This window comes from Opisthocomus hoazin, chromosome Z, assembly GCF_030867145.1.
Source record: "Opisthocomus hoazin isolate bOpiHoa1 chromosome Z, bOpiHoa1.hap1, whole genome shotgun sequence".
Lineage (NCBI taxonomy): Eukaryota > Metazoa > Chordata > Aves > Opisthocomiformes > Opisthocomidae > Opisthocomus > Opisthocomus hoazin.
In genome coordinates, this window is record NC_134454.1 from 75,534,908 (window position 1) to 75,553,358 (window position 18,451).

Sequence of the window (18,451 nt, forward strand, 5' to 3'; positions counted from 1 at the left end):
TACATAGATCAACAGATCAACTTCACATGTAATCATACCTATATTTCTCTTGAACCCATAAACATATAACGTAGTCCAACAAACTACCTAAGAGACTAAATCCATCCCACTGCCTTTCACTTTGGGGAAACAAAGTCTGTGCATTCAGGAACTGCCCTTATCGATGAACACTACCTCCTGCACCTATGAACAGGCTGATGCTTACAGCCAAAATGTGGGTTCTTGAAGATTGTCAGCAGAGGGCTAGAAAAAACTTCATGTTCTGAAGCTCACACAGAGCTCAGCTAAGAGGACTTAACACTGAATGAACCAGATCAGTAAGGGGATACTGAACTTGGAATGAGACTCCTATGGCTTTCAATGTTGGATTCCTTGCTGGATGCAAAAATGAGTGGGATTTAAGTGACTGTCAGGCTTTTGCACATGCTGGAGATGAAATCTAGTCTCAAGAATCTGATGAAGTCTAGAATCACTATTTTTCAGAGAGATCTAAATCAGGTCTGTAATGCAGGATCAGTTCATGATCAAGAAATAGTATTTTTGATCCCTATCCAGTTTCAATCAAAAAAGTAAAATCTCCAAGACTGAGGCTAGTGAGAAAGAACAGGAGTCTTGCATACTATTTCCCGCTGTATAAGGCGAGGGAGATGGGCAATTTACATGCCACAATCGAAGTATACAGAACCATGATGCTTCCACTACCCATGATGTCTCCCATAACTAAAAGCCCTTGCTAGTTCAAACAACAGAAGTGTTTCTTTACAAAATCACTGTAGTAGTATTTTCTAAAGCTACAAAAAAAAAGTTACATATTATGTTTAAACCAAGTTCTCTGGAAACCAAACTGTTCTAGTAAGACAGTGTAATCTGAAAAAAAAAATCACATTATTGGTTCACTCCCTGTTTACTCTCATATAATTCACAGAAGTTCATTCCAAGTGACATAAGGAGCTGCCTTGCTCCTCTGTCTCTGCTTCTTTAATATTAATCAAAGCTATAAACCCCACACAAAAGCAACACAAGCATCACATAATGTAGCCATGGCAATGCATTTCCTCTCCTCTCCCCCAGCCCAGGCCAGGGCTGCGTCTGGCGACAGGCTACGCTACAGCGTGTCCGAGATCCCGCGCCACTCTACGTTCTGCATTGTTTTAATGTGCACGCAAGAAAAGCTCTAAAACTTTTGGTCTACTAGCTTAGGAAGATAGTCTCCAAATTAAAAGAATGGCTGAAGCACTGCTATTAATCCTAGCAAAATAACAGAGTTGCTTAGTGCTTAGGGATGAAAGAGTTCAAAATGGATTCTTGACTTGATGCCATGTCTCATGAATAGGACTTTACCGTTACAGTCTTCGGTGAATTACAATCTAGCTTTGTACTGGAAAAAATAAAACCAACATTGTAAAGTCTTGTTTTGCTTACCCAGGACAGTCTCCCACAGACTCCACTGACTCCAGACTTTTGATGCTTGTGCCTTGCTCCTGACTCTCACTGAGTGTGACATACACTCCAAAGGTAAGTCTGAATTCCATATCCAATGAAGAGGCTTTGCTGATTTATCAAGTGTGACATTATGAAACTCCTATAGACAAAGTCCAGTATGGCAAAGTACTGAAAACACAGCAATGTGTAGACACATTGGAAGTACAATCAAAAGCAGTGAGAGAGAGAGAAAGCTCAAAGGAGGAAAATGCTTTTGAAAAACAAATCTCCGAGATGCCATTTGCTACACTATGTAACTAGTAAGCTAAGTAACTGCTTACAAATCTGTACTAGCAGTGGAGGAGTGACTGACGTGCTGGCAAAACTGCTTGATTCTGACAACATCGTTGTGAGTCAGGCCCCACTTCCCATGAAATGGATTTGCTCTCAGAGACGTTCAGTGGGTTATGTGTGTCTGCTCTTACATGAGTAACAGCATGCACAGATGCTGCTGCCTGCAATTGCACCTTGTTTAAAGCTCTGAGTTACATATCCCTGGCTCTGAATTACAGCAGGAATCTGCACTGGCCAGGAAGTATTTATGCAGATGATATCTCATTGTAGTTCTGAGGTACCGCATCTGAGGACAATATTACCATCGGTGACAAGCAGAGTAGGAAAGTATCTGCTGATTTCCCCAAAATGCTTGACTGCTGTAATTTGCACATGCAAGAAACATGAAAAAATACATCCAAAACTGTTAGAGCTCCGTTAACGGAAGAAAGACAGCCTAAAATATAAAATGGAGTTAAAAAATCATTTTTCTACTGAATTATATAAATGCAGACAAACAGCAAAAAAATATAAAATGTTCTGCTGCTCTCTCAGAGAAGATATCTTACAAATTTCTGTCAGCATTTACCCACTAAGGCCCACCTGGGCATGAAATTAGCCACCAATACATGGCACAGCAACTCAAACTAACCAAGGCACCATGTAATCACACAGGCAGACACGTAAAAAGGCACCCCCAATGCCAATCTGCCCTGGAATGAGAGCCTGTAAGAAGCAGGAAAAAATGCCTCAAAAAAGTTCTATTAATCACCCGTAATTATGAACAAATTTTAGAACAGAACATATATTCCTGTACTTCTTAAAGCAACCATTAAAGATTCTCAGCATATAGATCTGTGCTGCTCATATGGGCTGTACCAGAGCCCTGGCTCACACTGACAACTAGAGAACTGCTCTCCATTACTGCTTTCGTAATACCACCACTCTGAGAAAAGCTCTGCAACCAGTTTACAATTTAATTTCGCAGTTATAGCACTGAGGAATGTAGTCACTGCTTTGGAATGTATATAGACTGTCCATGCTTTGCTATGAGCAGACTCACAGAGTTTCTGTACTGGTACACATTCTTCAGAAACACACAGAAGCAAATACATTCCTGTGTGGTACTGACATCCAAAATACGCTATTTATTTTCCTTGTTGTGTTTACTGTGAGTAACAGAATGGACTATGTCCTTGGATTCAAAAAAATGTTTCTTTCTTCCAGCAAGTTACTAAGAGTTTGTTAGAAGGATATTCAAAAAAACACCCTGAATTGTTTGTAGCTATATGGCCCTCATTTCTGACTTCAAGGTTAGATCTACTCATGGAGTGTTAAAAATCTTACCCCCTCGTACACAAGTGGTCAAAATCTTCCAAACTGTATAGAGCTTATCTGCAGTGAAGATGTGGTTCTTCAGAGACAAAACACTACCCACTTGGCTGATCAAAGTACGCTGTGATTCTTAACTGCACCCATCTTACTTTATTGACTTCTGGTTTCAGAAAAATAAGCCCTTCTGTGCTTTGTATGCTTTCTCACAAATAGCAGCTTTAAATGAACTAGAGCAGTTTTCCAGTTTTAGTACATTTTAACATGTGCATTTCATATTCTTCCACAGTTTAACCAGCAGATGACTCATAATAGGTTATAACAGCCCTAAAACATGCATTTAGTTCCCAAAAGATTTTGTCAGATCCAAAGGAGAGGAAATTTTCTTCAGAGACAAAAGTTCTCACACTGAAGTCAGGAACTGGGGAAAACATCGGGAGCAGGCCTAAGCCTATGATTTGGGTGATCTCCACTTCTTCAGAAAATTTGGCTGGTTTAGGTGTTAAGGAAAACTAGCAGGACAGGGACTTTGCAAAAGAGACATCACTACTTCTTCCTTAACTGAAAGATGTGGGTATAAGGTAACTGTTAACGGGGCCAAGCACAGGTCTTAAAAGGCTACACTCACACTGAGACTATCCTTTGGTTTGTAAGGTGAGAGGAGTTGCAGCAATATGACTCATGCTGAGGTAATCCCCAGTGAAGAGTAGTTATGCTACAAAAAAGACTGCCTTTAGGAACAACGGAAGGGATGTTTTTGGGAGGCCGCTTACAGGACCTGCTCCTTGAAAGGGAAACACAGGCCTTCAAAATCTGATCTCCTAAATCTGCCCACCACAATCCCTCAATAAGGGTACGCAAGGCACATCTACATTCTGCACATGTGGAAATGACTTCTTCATCTGAGCCAAAATTTTTTTGCACAAAAACTGGGCATAACATTAGACCAAGTCTGGCACCTAGTGAAATGTGGAGGTATTTCTAGTAGAGTTTTGTAAATACTACGTTGTAAATCATAAGCCTATATAGCAAAGATAGCTGCACATGCATCCGAACATTTTCCTTTAGCTTGATTTATATTGTAAATAACTAGCATACTTTTTTCTAAAATAAACTTACCGTCCACACAGTAGTAGTTTCATCTGTTCGACGGACTTGTATTTCAAAAGACATTGCCAGCTCAGCATCATGCGCTGATTTGCCAACATCCCATTCCACCAGCAGCCGCTGAAGAGCTAAATCCTTGGAAATGTTAAGGTACGTTACTGGAAACACAATGGATTCTAGAAGCACAAAAACGACACAAAAATATTAATGTTTAGCTAAGTTACAAAGCACATCTGAAACAAGAGTGGTTAGAGGTAAGATAGGTTCCACACCAGACAGTTCTGAAGGAAAAAAAAAAGTGATCAAGACCCATGCTGTTGATATCAAAAGCAAAGATAATTATTTATCTTGGGGCACCAGCAGGCTAGAATGAGGTTCTTGAATCTACTTAATAGCCCTCCACCATGACATTTGGTATGATATTCAATTTCATTATGCCCTCAGTTTACCAGATACTTTTCAGAATATTGATCTATCCCTTTACAGTCTTATGAAGAGGAACAACATGTGGTATGAACAGGGACCAAGTCTCAAAAATCCCAGCACCCAGCAAGCCTTCTCATCATTAGCGCAGAAAATCTAGGCTCAGTTTTGCTATCTGGCCTAATTAAGATTAAATTAGTTAACACAAATCAAGTATTTGAACAGGATAGGTTAAGAGTTTCCCTCCACTAGCTACCTCGGATGATAGTCTAGTATTAAGCACATGCCTAGTTGCTTTACACAGAGCTTAGGTACTTTAGTCAAGGCTGTGGATTCTTCTAGTGGAATTAGGCACCTAGTTATAAAGGCACTTCCATCCTTTTACGGTCTGGGGTTAATTCCCAGAATACAATAAAATTTAAAGGTCATACTGAAGTCCCTTTTAGTGGCAGAAAGGAAAGGCCTCTTAAGAAGACCAGCCTGCTGAACACTACATATCACCTATGAGTGGTCCCTCTTTTTAGATGTTTGCTTTGTCACCCCTCCCAAAAAAACCTAACTCTTGGAAGATACAAAACGTGGCCCTCGCTGATCTGTATCTTCTCCCTTTCCTGAAAAATAAACAAACAACAAAAAACCCCTAAACTTGATCAGATTGTTAATGAAGCCAGGGAATCGAAATGGCCAAGTAACTAGGCTTTTTCTTTTGCCACGGTTGCTTTCCAAGATGCTTCTGCTTGTTACAAATGATAGAGTCAGAATGCTTATACTGACCAGGACACAGAAAAGAAATCACAGAAATAAACGTGTATTTTAATAAAACAGGACTCATTCTGGGCATTCCAGCCCCACTACAGCCACAGTCTTCAGGAACATGCTGGATTGAGAGACCTCAGCAGCTCCTTCTCATAAAATTGCCACCTCCAGTCATTTCTCCCAGACGTGCTTCACCCACAGAGCCAATGATTATCTGAGACTTTTACAGAATATTACTGGCAGAAATGCAAGCATTCAGGAAATTTAGTCTGAGAATCTACATTGGGATAGATGCTTATGGCAGCAATCAGATATCCAAATCATTTTGCAATTTATCCTGTGGTGCCTACTCTGCACTAACTTCTGTGCAGCAGTTTCCCTATGTACGGATCTTTACATTAACTGTAGGAAATGAAAGGCTCAAGAGAAGCAGCAGTTATAACAATCCTTGATCAATCAAAGGAAGCAGATAATATTTTATAAGCATATTTATTAATTATGAGAATATAGACACTGACACAGTCTAGTTGTTCATAAAAGTTTAGCCTGTAACTAAAAAAGAAATGGAGGAAAATATATATTGTACCACTAGTAATAACTTAGAATAAAATTGCTGAAAGAAAGGATTGTTTCTCTTTTAGCAAATCATCTATGCACTCTGTTAGTATATTTTTAATCCATTTCATTTTGAAAAGTACTGGAAGTCAGAGCAAAATGAAAACCATATGCTTTCAATCTAGAGGAAACTACGGACGTAGGCTTCTTCAGATACGCTTGGAAGGAGAAACCAAGGTTTCATCGTTGAAACACCTGGACTCAGAAACAGGACTGTGGCATCCTAAAAATACTTTTGAGGAAGTATCTCCACATATATGCACACGTACCTTCTATCAGTCTACCCGTCACTGCAGCCTTAATAAATAATTACTGGAAAAAGATGAATATGTGTAAATTACATGAAAGCAGAATTTGACAGCTAGTGTCTTTTGTAAGGTAAATTCAAAAAAGTTTCAAGCACAGAAATACAACTTCCTTTTTGGCTATGGTTATGACATGGTCCTTAAAAAAACACACCTACTGCTTGACAGTTGCTTTTGAAAAATAATGGCCATCAGTTTTATACTACCATAAGGAAACCCAGCACCTATGACAACTAGTAGATGTCTGAAACTGCATAAACAAAGTCGAAGGCCTGGGGATAAATTTCACTTGCCTAAATTATGAGGGAGTAGCAATTGTAGGTTTCACTGGAAAACAGAAATATTGTTAGCTTCACTGCCAAGGACTGACTGGGCAAGGAGCCAGAACAACCAAAGCAACAAAGTGAGCCATAAAACTAACTATGGAAGAAGAGTATCTCACATTGTTTCGGAAAAGTAAGACATGACACACTTCATCTCCCCTCATCCTACAGACTTTCCCCATCAAAACAAGATAAAGGCTGTTAAAATCCCACTTACACTAAGGAACTGACTGTAATGTCGTTCCTCTCCAGCATGTAATGCTAGCTGCTCATTTTCTGGTCAACCTTACCTGTACGTTCATCATCCTTTTACCTGAAGCATCATGTACCAAGCCTCTGAGGGGATCTCATTTCACATATGCAGACAGGCGGCTGACCTAAAGCTCTGGCCCTTGACATTCTTGTGTTTTCCTTCTGCAGTGCTGAAGCAACTGGGGGAGACAGATGGGCCCAGAACAAATAAACAAATCTAAAAGAAGGGACCCAGCTAGTCTCCCAGTGAAACTCACAGGCACAAAGTCAGACTCTCGTGGAAAGGAAACAAATATGCCTAAAATAAAAGCCAGTCAATTGGCAGAAACCTCTTCCTTTTTCAGGGTGCACTATTAAAAGAACCCCCCGCTTATCTTCTGCATTTCCCTGTCCTCTTTTCTGCTCCTTCTCTAGCCAGTTCTAACTGCAAGTGTCACTACTATGCCTAGCACATTGATGATGAGCTTACCTCTCTTCTCTACATCTGTCTCTTTTTACCCAAACTAAAATCTCATCCCTTTTCTCACCATGGAGAATATTTTCACCTTCTACATGTAATTAACTTGACAAAAACCCAAAGGTCTTATTAGTTTCTGTTTTTCACCCATCTGTACGAGTGTCCCTCCACTATCTCCTTTTAATTAGACGACATATCACATCAGACCTCACACAATTTTATTTTCCTCATAGCCTGGTATAAGGCAGTCTAGATCACCAGTCAGAGCTTATACACAGTACCAACAAACAGAAGAAACAATATAGTCGAGGATATATCCAAAATCTTGAAGACCACTGAGTTACAATATGTGACTTCAAGACTTCTGTAGTATAATTTACACACGTAGAAAGATCTGTAGCATTCACAGTTATAATCTTCCTGTCCTAGCAAAGTTAAATAATCAAGGCATCTTGAGACTTGTTTTAACTTGAAAGCTAACTCAAGACTGTATGAATAGCTTAATGATTAACAACAGAGACTAATTTTATTCTTGAACAACTGCATGTGAAAACTAGTGACCAACTTACTGTAATGCAGTAACTGTTCGGACTTGCCTACATCACAAAGTTTTGCCACTCTAGGGGCATTGGTAACAGAGTCTCAAAACTGAGGAACTGTCACCTTGGGTGAATGGAGTGTGACCACATGAATCTCAAGGTCAAAGAGGCAAAAAGTCTGAAAGAGATATATTACCCCCTCAGTATAACACATTTATACATTTACATTTATGAAAAAAAAAAACCCTCTCCCTCCTTCACCAACTTAATAAAGGCAATACAACTTCTACAACGCAGACTACAGTCTGGTAAGTTCTGCATCCTCAATGGTGGTCACAGAGAAGTCAATGAAAAATATTCATTCAATTTTTTTTCTTTTAATGGAGTCATGCCCAATGCTATTGCCAGCAGCAAGTGTGTAAGCAATACTTTTATCTTGAAATACACAGCCGTCTGGAAAGTTACCCATATATTTAACTTTGTTCCCTCTCAATATGCATATTTGCTTTTATTTTTGTATTGGATACAGATGTGAAGTGTAAGAAATAAAATCTGGTCCTGGAATCTTATGACACAATTAAAAAACAGCCAATAGAAGTGCTAAAGTTTTCACAGGTGAGCCAAACAAAAAAGGAAGTGAAGGGAAGAGGTCAAAAAGCATAAAAGTTGTCAAAGAGGAAATAAATTATTTGAAGATGATAGAGTACAGATTCAAAAACATATGAGACAGAGGTGGAGCAGACGAATAAATACACTCTGGCTTCACATCATTGCTAGATATTGATTCAACAGGCAATTTTGCATGATGAGGTTACAAAAGGTAATTATACAAGTTGCTTCATCACCTTACCAAAGAGAATCATTTGATTTAGCATGTAACATGTTGCTTAATCACAGGAGACTTACATATGAGCAAGTCCAAAACTTCAGTTGTTGTAGATTGCTTCCAAACCAAAAAACAAATGTTCAGACATTTACCTTGCTGTGAGTATGTAGTGTAGCAAGTCCTCAGGGTGAGCAGTACTGCCAGAACCGTGAAGTGATTCATCATTTGTCCGCCTTTTCCTGCACAAGACTTACCAGGAAAGAAGACATTTTTATTTATTTGTTTTTTTATGAGAAATGCATGCCACACAATAGCCCAGATAATATTACCATACTTAAGAATGAATAAATAACAACCCAACCACACAGACTCCAGGCAGTTTAAGAGAAATTCAGGAAGAAAGGACAAAGAAAGATAAGGAGTGGGTAAACCCTCTTGTTTTTAGGACCTGATTACAGCATACGGAAAAATACACCACACTCAAAAAGTTTAATTTCAATGAAAGAAATGAAACACATAATATCTTTAAAGTTTTTGTTCCACTTATTTCTAAGGAACATCAAAACAAAAGTTTGTCCTGATACATTTTGGCTTTCCTCCTGCACAAGTAACAAGATACCCATCCTAACAAGGGAAAAAAAAAGCATCAAAGGTGCGAAAGGCCATATGGTTTCTACCCGACCAGCAGACTTTGGCAAGCATGGTCTTGCCCTTTGCCAGCACTCAGGACACTATATGGAGGGCTTTAGTTAGACTGGAGTTGAAATACATATACCAAAGGCTTCGCAAATTCCATTCCTAGGACTGTCATCTCAAGCACCACACAGCTCCAGCTAGCATTCCTTTCACAGCCTTTACACTCACACTGTGGCAGGACGAAACTCCGTTTGACTTGCACAGCCCAGTCCTGATCGTATGTCAGATCTCATATGACATGAATCACCTGCAAACTCCCCCATATAGAAGGCAGACATTCAGCAGCAGTATGGTTACAAGAAGTCTGGCACAGCAGGTACAGGAGTCTAACCAACAGGAACAGGACTATAGAGACAGCTCTCTTTAACTTTTAATTTCCACCTTTTACATTTCTGGAGCTGTGTAAAATACTGATAAAGAGAGTCTTCTAGCACTGCTTCCGTAACAGAAGTTGAAACTGCTTAGCAGGACAGATAACCAGGATGACCTTCTGTCCCCACTGAAGCCAAGGACAGAACATCTACTAATTTCAGAAGGGCCAGGAATTCACTCCAGAATTTCTTCCTAGCAGAAAACCTCCAATTTAATACCTCAGAGCTACAGACACTCAAGTTTAATGACCATGCCTTAGATTCATTGGTTTTGAGAACCTCTGAATTTCTCTAAAGGATCAAAAGAAAATACTTCAATCTCTTTTTTTTTTTTTTTTCTTCATGTTTCTAAAGGTCACACGGAGCATGCAGAAGAGGCCTGTGTACAGCAGTGCAGCCCCAGGCTCAATGCTCACAACAAGCGCCCTTGGTGCAGTGAGCCCCAACTTTTTCCTTGTGAGCACAAATGCTTCCCATATTTAAATGCTGAGCGTTGCCTTGCCTAATATATAGGCTTCTGAAGTCTTTCTTGCCATTATACCAATATCCTCAAAAGTATTTGGACAACACTAAAATCAACATGAATAAAGAATCTAAATATTTTTGAGAACCTAGGCCTGATTCACATGCAACTAATAGACTGTTCCAACAGCTGACTCAGGGAAACCTTCATAGGTTTCCTAGTTTAGACTTTATGACCTGATTAAATTTAATATCTAAAAGGGAAAATAACTTCATATGTTTTGTCGGGAATAAACACGATAGAATGCCTTTTTGTTATAGAGCAGTGAGTGGAAAGTAAGTGACGCAAAAAGATATTAAGGCAGCTTATGTTAAAACTTCTAGTAACTGTTCAGTAGATTGTTATTCTTTTGAATTATAGGAAACAAATGTTAAGCCATATCTTGCATGTCCTTTTTCAGAAAAAAAGTGAAAATAAAACTGCTTGTAAAGTCAAGGGAGTTGACTCTCTGCTCTAAGACTAATTTAATGCAAGTGAGGTCAGTTAGCTTCAGTGGCATAACTCCTGACTTAACTATACGAGCAGGACAAAAACCGGGCCTCACAGGATGCCTAATTTTGTAAACATCTTTGGGGTTGGACACAAAGCTATTTGCCCTATTTGTCACATATCATCCAAATCCAACACTAAATGTAGTGCGAAAGTATTGCAGAAGTCATGACATATCAGACTATTTGTTAAATTACTTCCTATTTGGAAAACAAATCCAAACTCTTTTCTGCTCTTAAGAGGCATTCTCAACTATTGTATTGAAATAAATGCCTAATTTATCTCTCTCCAGTCATTTACACTGTCAGTTCACTAATGACACAGCCTAGATCACTTTTATTGATGCATAGTACAAACGTCATATGCTAATAAAGGGCAGTGTCATATAAGAAATGATCGTCAGAACATAAACATATTTTGGACAGACACAATGCTTTTCACTACTCAGTATGTTAATAATCTAGTTTAATACTGTATAATAAATTCTGGTTATGTGTATCAAAAAATGTAAACCATAAAAATTATAAAAATGTATCAAACCAGTTTTCATGGGAAAAGTTCTAGAATTCTCTAACAAAAGATAACATGAAGTAAATTTAAACCAGTAAAACACTATTTGAGAAGAAAGAAATACAGACCCTACTATATGAGTAATATTTTGACTTAAATCACCTTTATGCAGAAACTTCTGCCTATGACTAACAAATTAATCCCATACAGTAATTACTACTAAGTAATGTCAAGCGCTTATTCTGTATTATCAATAATTAAGTACTTTTATAAAATCATCATTTGAAAATCTGTGCCTTGGTTACAAAGATTAAAAGAGAATCAAAACAGTTGTACAAAATACACTATCAATTTCATTTAAAAAAACCCATGATGATAATAGATTAACTACGTCCTTGCCAAAAGTGAACATAATTGAACAACAAAGGGAATGAAGACAGGAAGCCAGGGAAGGTTTTTAGGTATCTAAATAATTCATCACCCTGAAAGAGGCAAAGTACCAGCTCTGAGAAATAATGAGCAACTATCAAATGCCAAAAGAAAAGTGACAATCACAATCATTGTTCTAGTGAATAGCTTGCTTCAGATTTGCCAGTCTGAAAAGACATGAATACCAGACTAGCATGCCACAGCTCTTCATCTGAGAGTGAATCACTGATGATTTTTTTTTTAAGCCTACGAGAAGCCATGTTTTGCCACCATGCTGCAACATGGAATGCCTGCATACTTTGTTTCCATGCATTGCAGGTGAGAACAGGAAGCTCTGGTGTCAGTGATTTTAAATATGGAGGGCAGACAGGCAATTTAGGTACTTTTTCCTTTCTAGTTACTTTTGTCATTAAGATCATTTTGCACTGGTATTTATCTACTCTATCACAGAATCACAGAGCAGTCTGTGCAAATAAGTTTTGAAGAACTCCAAGGATGGAGATTCCACATCTTATCCGGGCAGCTTGCTACAGTGCTTAACAACCCTCACTGTAAAGGTTTTCTCTACTTATAGTCTCCTTATATTTATACTTACTCTTCTCCTTGTATTTTCCTTGCTATAGTTTGCACCCATTTCATCTTGCCCTTTTGCTGTACACCTGCACAAATAGCTTAGCTGTGTCTTCTCCATAACTTTCCATTAGTTAGGCAAGGACTGCAGTCAGAGCTGCCCTTGCCTTTCTCTTCTCACGGCTAAGCAAACTCGGCTCCTTCAGTGACTCCTACATGTGTTCCAGCCTCCAAAGACTCCCAGTGTCTCTCTGCTGGACCCAGTCCAGTCTGTCAGTCTTCTTTGTACGGTGAGCCCCAAACTGGACACAGTAATTTAGATATGTCCCCAGAAGTGCCAAACAAGAAAATAATCACTCCCCTAAGCTCTAATTCTTTGCCATCATTAACAACAGTAGTTACGGTTCTAATTTCTGTGATGAATCTGGTTATTGTGACACACTGTGAAAAGATCTATAAATGGGGGAAAATAGTAAGCCATAAGTTGAGGATGATTCGGCACAAAATGACCTGCCAGAGCCATACAAGTTGGCTGAGCAAGAAATTTTTCATTCTACCCTATATTCTTCCCCCTTCTAAAAATTCAGCATCTGTGGGGGAAATAAAGCAGACTTGCTTAGTCTTGTCAGTCTGTAGCTCGAATCACAGATAGATTTTTTTGACTCATGAGTACACAGTCTACTTGTAATTCTTTCCATTGGAAAAATGTAACCCTGGGTGTGACAAAACAGATACAGATTGATTCAGGACTCCCCAGCCTAACTTGAAATTCATCAGGACTGACAGATACATGAATAGAACAGAACCATTTTGGAGACCTGGTGGCAATCGCAATAATACTCAGCAGCAGCAGGAATTGTTCAGAGACCTGACAAAGTACAATCACTCCAGAAACAAAGACAGCACAGGAGCCAATTACCTTGGAAAGAGATGAAATCTCCTTCAGTAGGTAGTTCGCAAATAGTCTAAATAAATATCTCCTTCAGACCAAAAGGCTGGCATAGATGATCCCCAAAGTCCTATCCAGGCCAACGCTTTTGCAACAGCATGGATGAGAGGAAAAAAAAATTCCCATTATTCATCCGGTAAACATGGCTAAGACAAACATTTAGTTAAATCTCTCTTCATAGGCATTAAAGCACCAAAATTCAACTGAAAGCTCTTTCAACATCAGGCTCAGTATTCAGCAGTCATTGTCTGGGAGTTGGAGCTATACAGTGCACATACTGCTGCAGTACCTGGAATATGCACGTATGTAAGAAAAGGAAGCCCCTGCTATGAACATCTACTATTAGTTGACCGCAGAGTCAATCTGTTTTGTATCAATCTTCCTAAAGTCACATATTTCAAATCATACTTCACACAACATTCCTTTCGCAGTGCCCTTTGCTTTGCTTATTTAAAACAGTTGCCAGTCACAACCCACATCCTCAAATGAACCAGACCCTGTACACAAGATGGGAAAAGAAATGTTTTCAGCTGCTAGGATCCAGAAAACTTTATCTATTTAAAGAAGAGTATTAGACAGGGACACAGACTCACAGAATCACAGAATGGCAGGGGCTCGAAGGGACCTCTGCGGATCATCTAGTCCAACCCCCCTGCCAAAGCAGGGTCATCCAGAGCAGGCTGCACAGGACCACGTCCAGGTGGGTCTTGATCATCTCCAGAGAAGGAGAATCCACAACCCCTCTGGGCAGCCTGTTCGAGTGCTCCATCACCCTTAGAGTGAAGAAGTTCTTCCTCATGTTCAGATGGAACTTCCCATGATTCAGTTTGTGCCCGTTGCTCCTTGTCCTGTCACTGGGCACCGCTGAAAAGAGTCTGGCCCCACTCTCCAACACCCACCCTGAAGATATTTATAGGCATTTATAAGATCCCCTCTCAGCCTTCTTTTCTTCAGGCTAAACAAGCCCAGACCCCTCACCAAATCATAAATACTACCAATCAAGCAAATTTTCTTAAACCAGACACAGAAGAGGACTGTCAGCAAGGTAAATGCAGTAATGATACTACTTTGGATTTATATTATATTTTTCATCCTATGTTCTAATTCCCTCTACTTCATAGACAGACAAAGGATAGGAATCACAATTCAAGTTCACACCATGCAGGATAAGGTTGCTACCATAACTTACGTGATTACTGCCAATACCTAACAAACTCCTTCCATAGCCACCAAAGAGAAAATGGCACTCCTAGAAAGTAGGCCAGACCATAGGTAGACTAACTCATCTTCTGGTGGGTTTTTTTTCCTCTTAAATAAACGGATAACTAGGTAAGTGCAAAAATGAGCTAGAATGCCCTAAGCCAATGATTTGTACAAAGACTCTGCACTGATTTATGCCTCTGCTCTCTTGATTCCTGCAATTCCCAGTATACCTCTTGCAAAATCAACAGCACAGAGCTGACACCCAACCACGGCAGCTTTACTTGAAACAGGGAGCAATGTCAAGCCATCAGAAACCTGCTGAGTGTTGGTAAAGTAGCTGGTAAAGTAGCATCTGCCAAAGCGTCCTACAACTAAATAGATCCCTCTTCAAAATAAACATCACACTGTCTATAGAAAATTTAATTTGCAACAATTCTGAAATCTGAAAAAAATTAACAGCTGAGACACCAAATTCTAAAGTGGATGAACCCTTCCCTTAGTCCTTGTACTCAGGCTTTCTTCTCCCAAGCAATTTTAAAGGTGGTTTCAGTTACACTTAGCACATAAAATACATCTGTGTATAAGACACTGAAAGCTCCTAATAAGCCTTTGTGATCTAATGAGTGAGCAACCAGTTTAAAAAGCTGCATATGGAAGAAAGGAATTTCTATAATTAAGGTCTGATAGGCACGTAATCATTTGATCACTTAGGGACAGGTTTATCTCCTGTTTTTTTTGATAAATAGAAAGCTCTTTGATGGATGCTGTTCATTTTCTGAAGAGCTTTGCCAAAACAGGAAAACATTATGTACTTCACCGCCCCACGAAGGCTGGAACACAAACAAAAAAGCAATTAAATAGTGAAAAAACAGCATCTAAAAACGTAAAACGCTCAACAAACTGTGTAAGACTACTCCTGCCCCACCAGAACGCAAATGCTAACAATTGTATGGAAGGAGTCACATAATATGGTGGCATGACTCATACCAACAGGAAGAATTGTACCAAGTTTTTCAGACGTGATCTACTTGTAGTGCTGTTAGGGTCTGGTTGACTCTGCTGGAGCAGGGACTGGTCCAGGCATGCAACATTTAGATACACAGAGAGATAAAAAGGTTATGCCAAAAAAATAGTGAGACTCCAAAGAGTGCAGGAACCACACTGGAACTGATGTTTTCTCATTTACTCCGATGGTTTTGAGATTAAACAACAGACTTCGGCCACTTAAAAGCAACCAAGGAGCAACGCTTCTTCCCCGTATGATGCCGGGTTTAAAGGTCTGGGCTTGCACTTCTGAGCAAGCCAACACCTTCTCGAAGCAGCAGGAGCAGGAGACGCTAAAGCCAAACCTAATCACCTGGCAGGAGCAGCCTCCTCACCCCGCGACCTGCCTCACCTCGGTCATTTTCGCTCAGGTCAAACCGGCAGCTTCTACCCCGCAGCTGAGCAGCGACATCTCGAAAGCAGAGCGGGCTGGGGAGGCGGTCACAAGCGGCGTTAAATCCGACGGTACGCTTCGGGGGGACGAAGGGGCCCTACGGGGACGGCGGTGCCGAGGCGGCGGCTCCCCCCACCCCTCCCGCACCCGCCGCTCCCAGGGATGCCTGGAGAAACGGGGGTCGAAGGGCAGGCGAGGGGCGAAGAGGGCTCAGCGGGCTGCAGAAGGGCTAGAATTCAAAGTCAAAACTCCACAGAGCGTTTCAGAAAAAGGCGCCGGGGTTCGAGGAGGTGGGTTCTCCTCAGCGGAGCAGGCTGAGGGGCGGCCGGGGTCCCGCCGCGGGCGGACAGGGGAGGGGGAGATTGCTGAGGGAACACAAGGGGCTGCCGCGACAGGGAGGGACCGGCATAACTCACCTGCAGGCGGCCAGCGGCTCCCTGCGGAACGGGGGCAGGCAGGGTGCCGCCCCCCCAGGTCAGTGCCGGGAACGGCTACGGCTCGGCCGCCCCCTCCCCGGGCAGGGCGGTGCCTCCTCCCACCTCACGGAGCCCGGGTAAGCGGCGTTTCGGGAACTTCTCCCCCCCCCCTGCTCCGGGAAGCGCGGCCGCCTCCCTTGGCTGCCCGCCCAAGGGCAGGGTGCGGGCCGGACGGCCTCCCGCCCGCACCGCCCGCCGCCATCTGCCCGCTCTGCGACCACGGCGAGGAGGGGGCGGGCGGCGGAGGCCGGGACGCTCCGGTGCCCCCACGGCGAGGAGGGGCTGCGGGGCCTGGCGTCCGCCGGGGACGAGGGGCCGACCCTGGGCTGGCCGAGCAGGGAGAGGAGGGCGGGCAGGCTTAGCCCGAGAGGACCGTGAGGAGCGGAAAACAGACGATTTGCTCAGACGGACGCTTCCCCGGTCCTCCCGGTCCCGAGCTGGTCAGAAGCCGCACGGAGCAGTCATGTCTGCAAGGTGCCTGTGCCCCTGGTGCCGTGGCTCCTGCGTCTCCTGCTCTGGCTCCCGTGCCTCTGGTGCGGTGGCCCCAGGGCTCCTGCGTCTCCCTGGTACCTGCTCCGGGCTCAGGGCACCAAGGCAGACGGGTGAGGAGGTGGCCTGGTGCTTGCAGCAGGGCTCAGGGTCAAGGCCATGACCAGCCTGGTGTTGCACCGCTGTATCGCCTGCCGCTGTCAGATAAAACCCCTCTCAGAAACCACGCTGAGGAGGGTTATGGCTCACAAAGTCAAACTGTCCACTCCCAAAATGGTAGGACCATAAGGCAGGAAGAGAGGTCAGGAGTTCATTGCGTCTGTTGCCCTGCCCTTCGGCTGTGGTCCCCATCTGACGGGCCTCGTAAGACCCGGAGAGAGGTACCGCGTGCCGCAAGATGCCCGGGTCACTGCTTCACCTTATGTAAACCTGTTAGTTACCCTGTTCAGGGTTGTGCTGGTTTTGGCTGGGGTAGAGTTAGTTTTATTCATAGCATCTGGTGAGGGGCTATGGTTTGGATTTGTGCAGGAAACACATAACACAGGGGTGTTTTGGTCACTGCTGGGCAGTGCTTACACAGAGCCCAGGCCCGTCCTGCCCCTCCCACCGCCCCACCGGCGAGTGGGCTGGGGGTGCCCGAGGGGCTGGGAGGGGGCACAGCCGGGACAGCTGACCCCGACCCACCAAAGGGGTGTCCCACACCACGCGGCGTCACGCTCAGCAGTAAAACTGGGGGAAGAAGAAGGAAGGGGAAGACGTTCAGAGTGATGGCGTTTTATCTTCCCAAGTCACCTTTCTGCATGACAGAGCCCTGCTTTCCTGGCGATGGCCGAAAGCCTGCCTGCCGATGGGAAGGAGTGAATGAACTCCTTGTTCTGCTTGGCTTGCGTGTGCAGCTTTTGCTTTACCTATGAAGCTGTCCTTGTCTCAATCCACAAATTTCTTCACTTTTACCCATCTGATTCTTTCCTCCATCCCAACAGTGGGAAGTGAGCAAGCAGCTGTCTGGTGCTTAGCTGCCGGCTGGGGTTATACCATGATAAGGGCATTCATGGTGAAGTTTTCTCCAGTTTGTAGCACTTTGACATGAAAGAGGTCTTCTGTCTCTTATTTTCTTTTTCCTGAGTTACGTTTGTAGGTTAAACATAATGTACCTATTAAGGCACTGTTTTCCTTGCTCTCGTTTGGATTGTCTCAAATGCTCGAAGCTTTGGTTGCCTTCCCTCAGAAGGGTGTGATCTGGGAAGTGTTTGTACAGGCTACATTACCTTTTTATACCTCCTGATATGTAGTTTGCCTTTTTTTGTAACAGCTTTGTGTTGCCCACTTACACTTTGCATGTGATCCACTTCAACACCTTCATCCTTTTCTTCTGAATTGCCAGTTGTTCCCTGTGTCTGTGTATTGTAGTGATATCTCATGCTTCCCTCTGTTGAGTAACATCCTGCTTCTTTAGTCAAGCTTTCCATTTTCTCATGATGCTTTTGCTTTCTAGTCAAGCAAATGATTTCAGTCAAGGGACAGTTTTATTCTTCAGAACCTTATTCTGGAGAATTACATCTATTTCTTCCACAGAGTTCCTGTGCATGTTGTATGAGTCATGTAAGATGAATTTTTC

At 42.3% G+C, this 18,451-nt stretch overlaps 1 protein-coding gene across 1 annotated transcript in view; it reads right to left on the minus strand.

The window, feature by feature from the left end:
* OSMR (oncostatin M receptor) overlaps positions 1 to 13,308 on the minus strand; it is a 31,406-nt gene extending 18,098 nt beyond the window's left edge. Inside the window, exons 1-4 of the mRNA XM_075411720.1 lie at positions 13,198 to 13,308; positions 8,843 to 8,939; positions 4,207 to 4,370; positions 1,423 to 1,582 (exon numbers count right to left, since the gene is read on the minus strand). Coding sequence (XP_075267835.1) covers positions 1,423 to 1,582; positions 4,207 to 4,370; positions 8,843 to 8,915 — 397 coding nt within the window. The 5' untranslated portion in view covers positions 8,916 to 8,939; positions 13,198 to 13,308. The remainder of the gene's footprint in view (positions 1 to 1,422; positions 1,583 to 4,206; positions 4,371 to 8,842; positions 8,940 to 13,197) is intronic.
* Between the last annotated feature and the right edge of the window lie 5,143 nt (positions 13,309 to 18,451).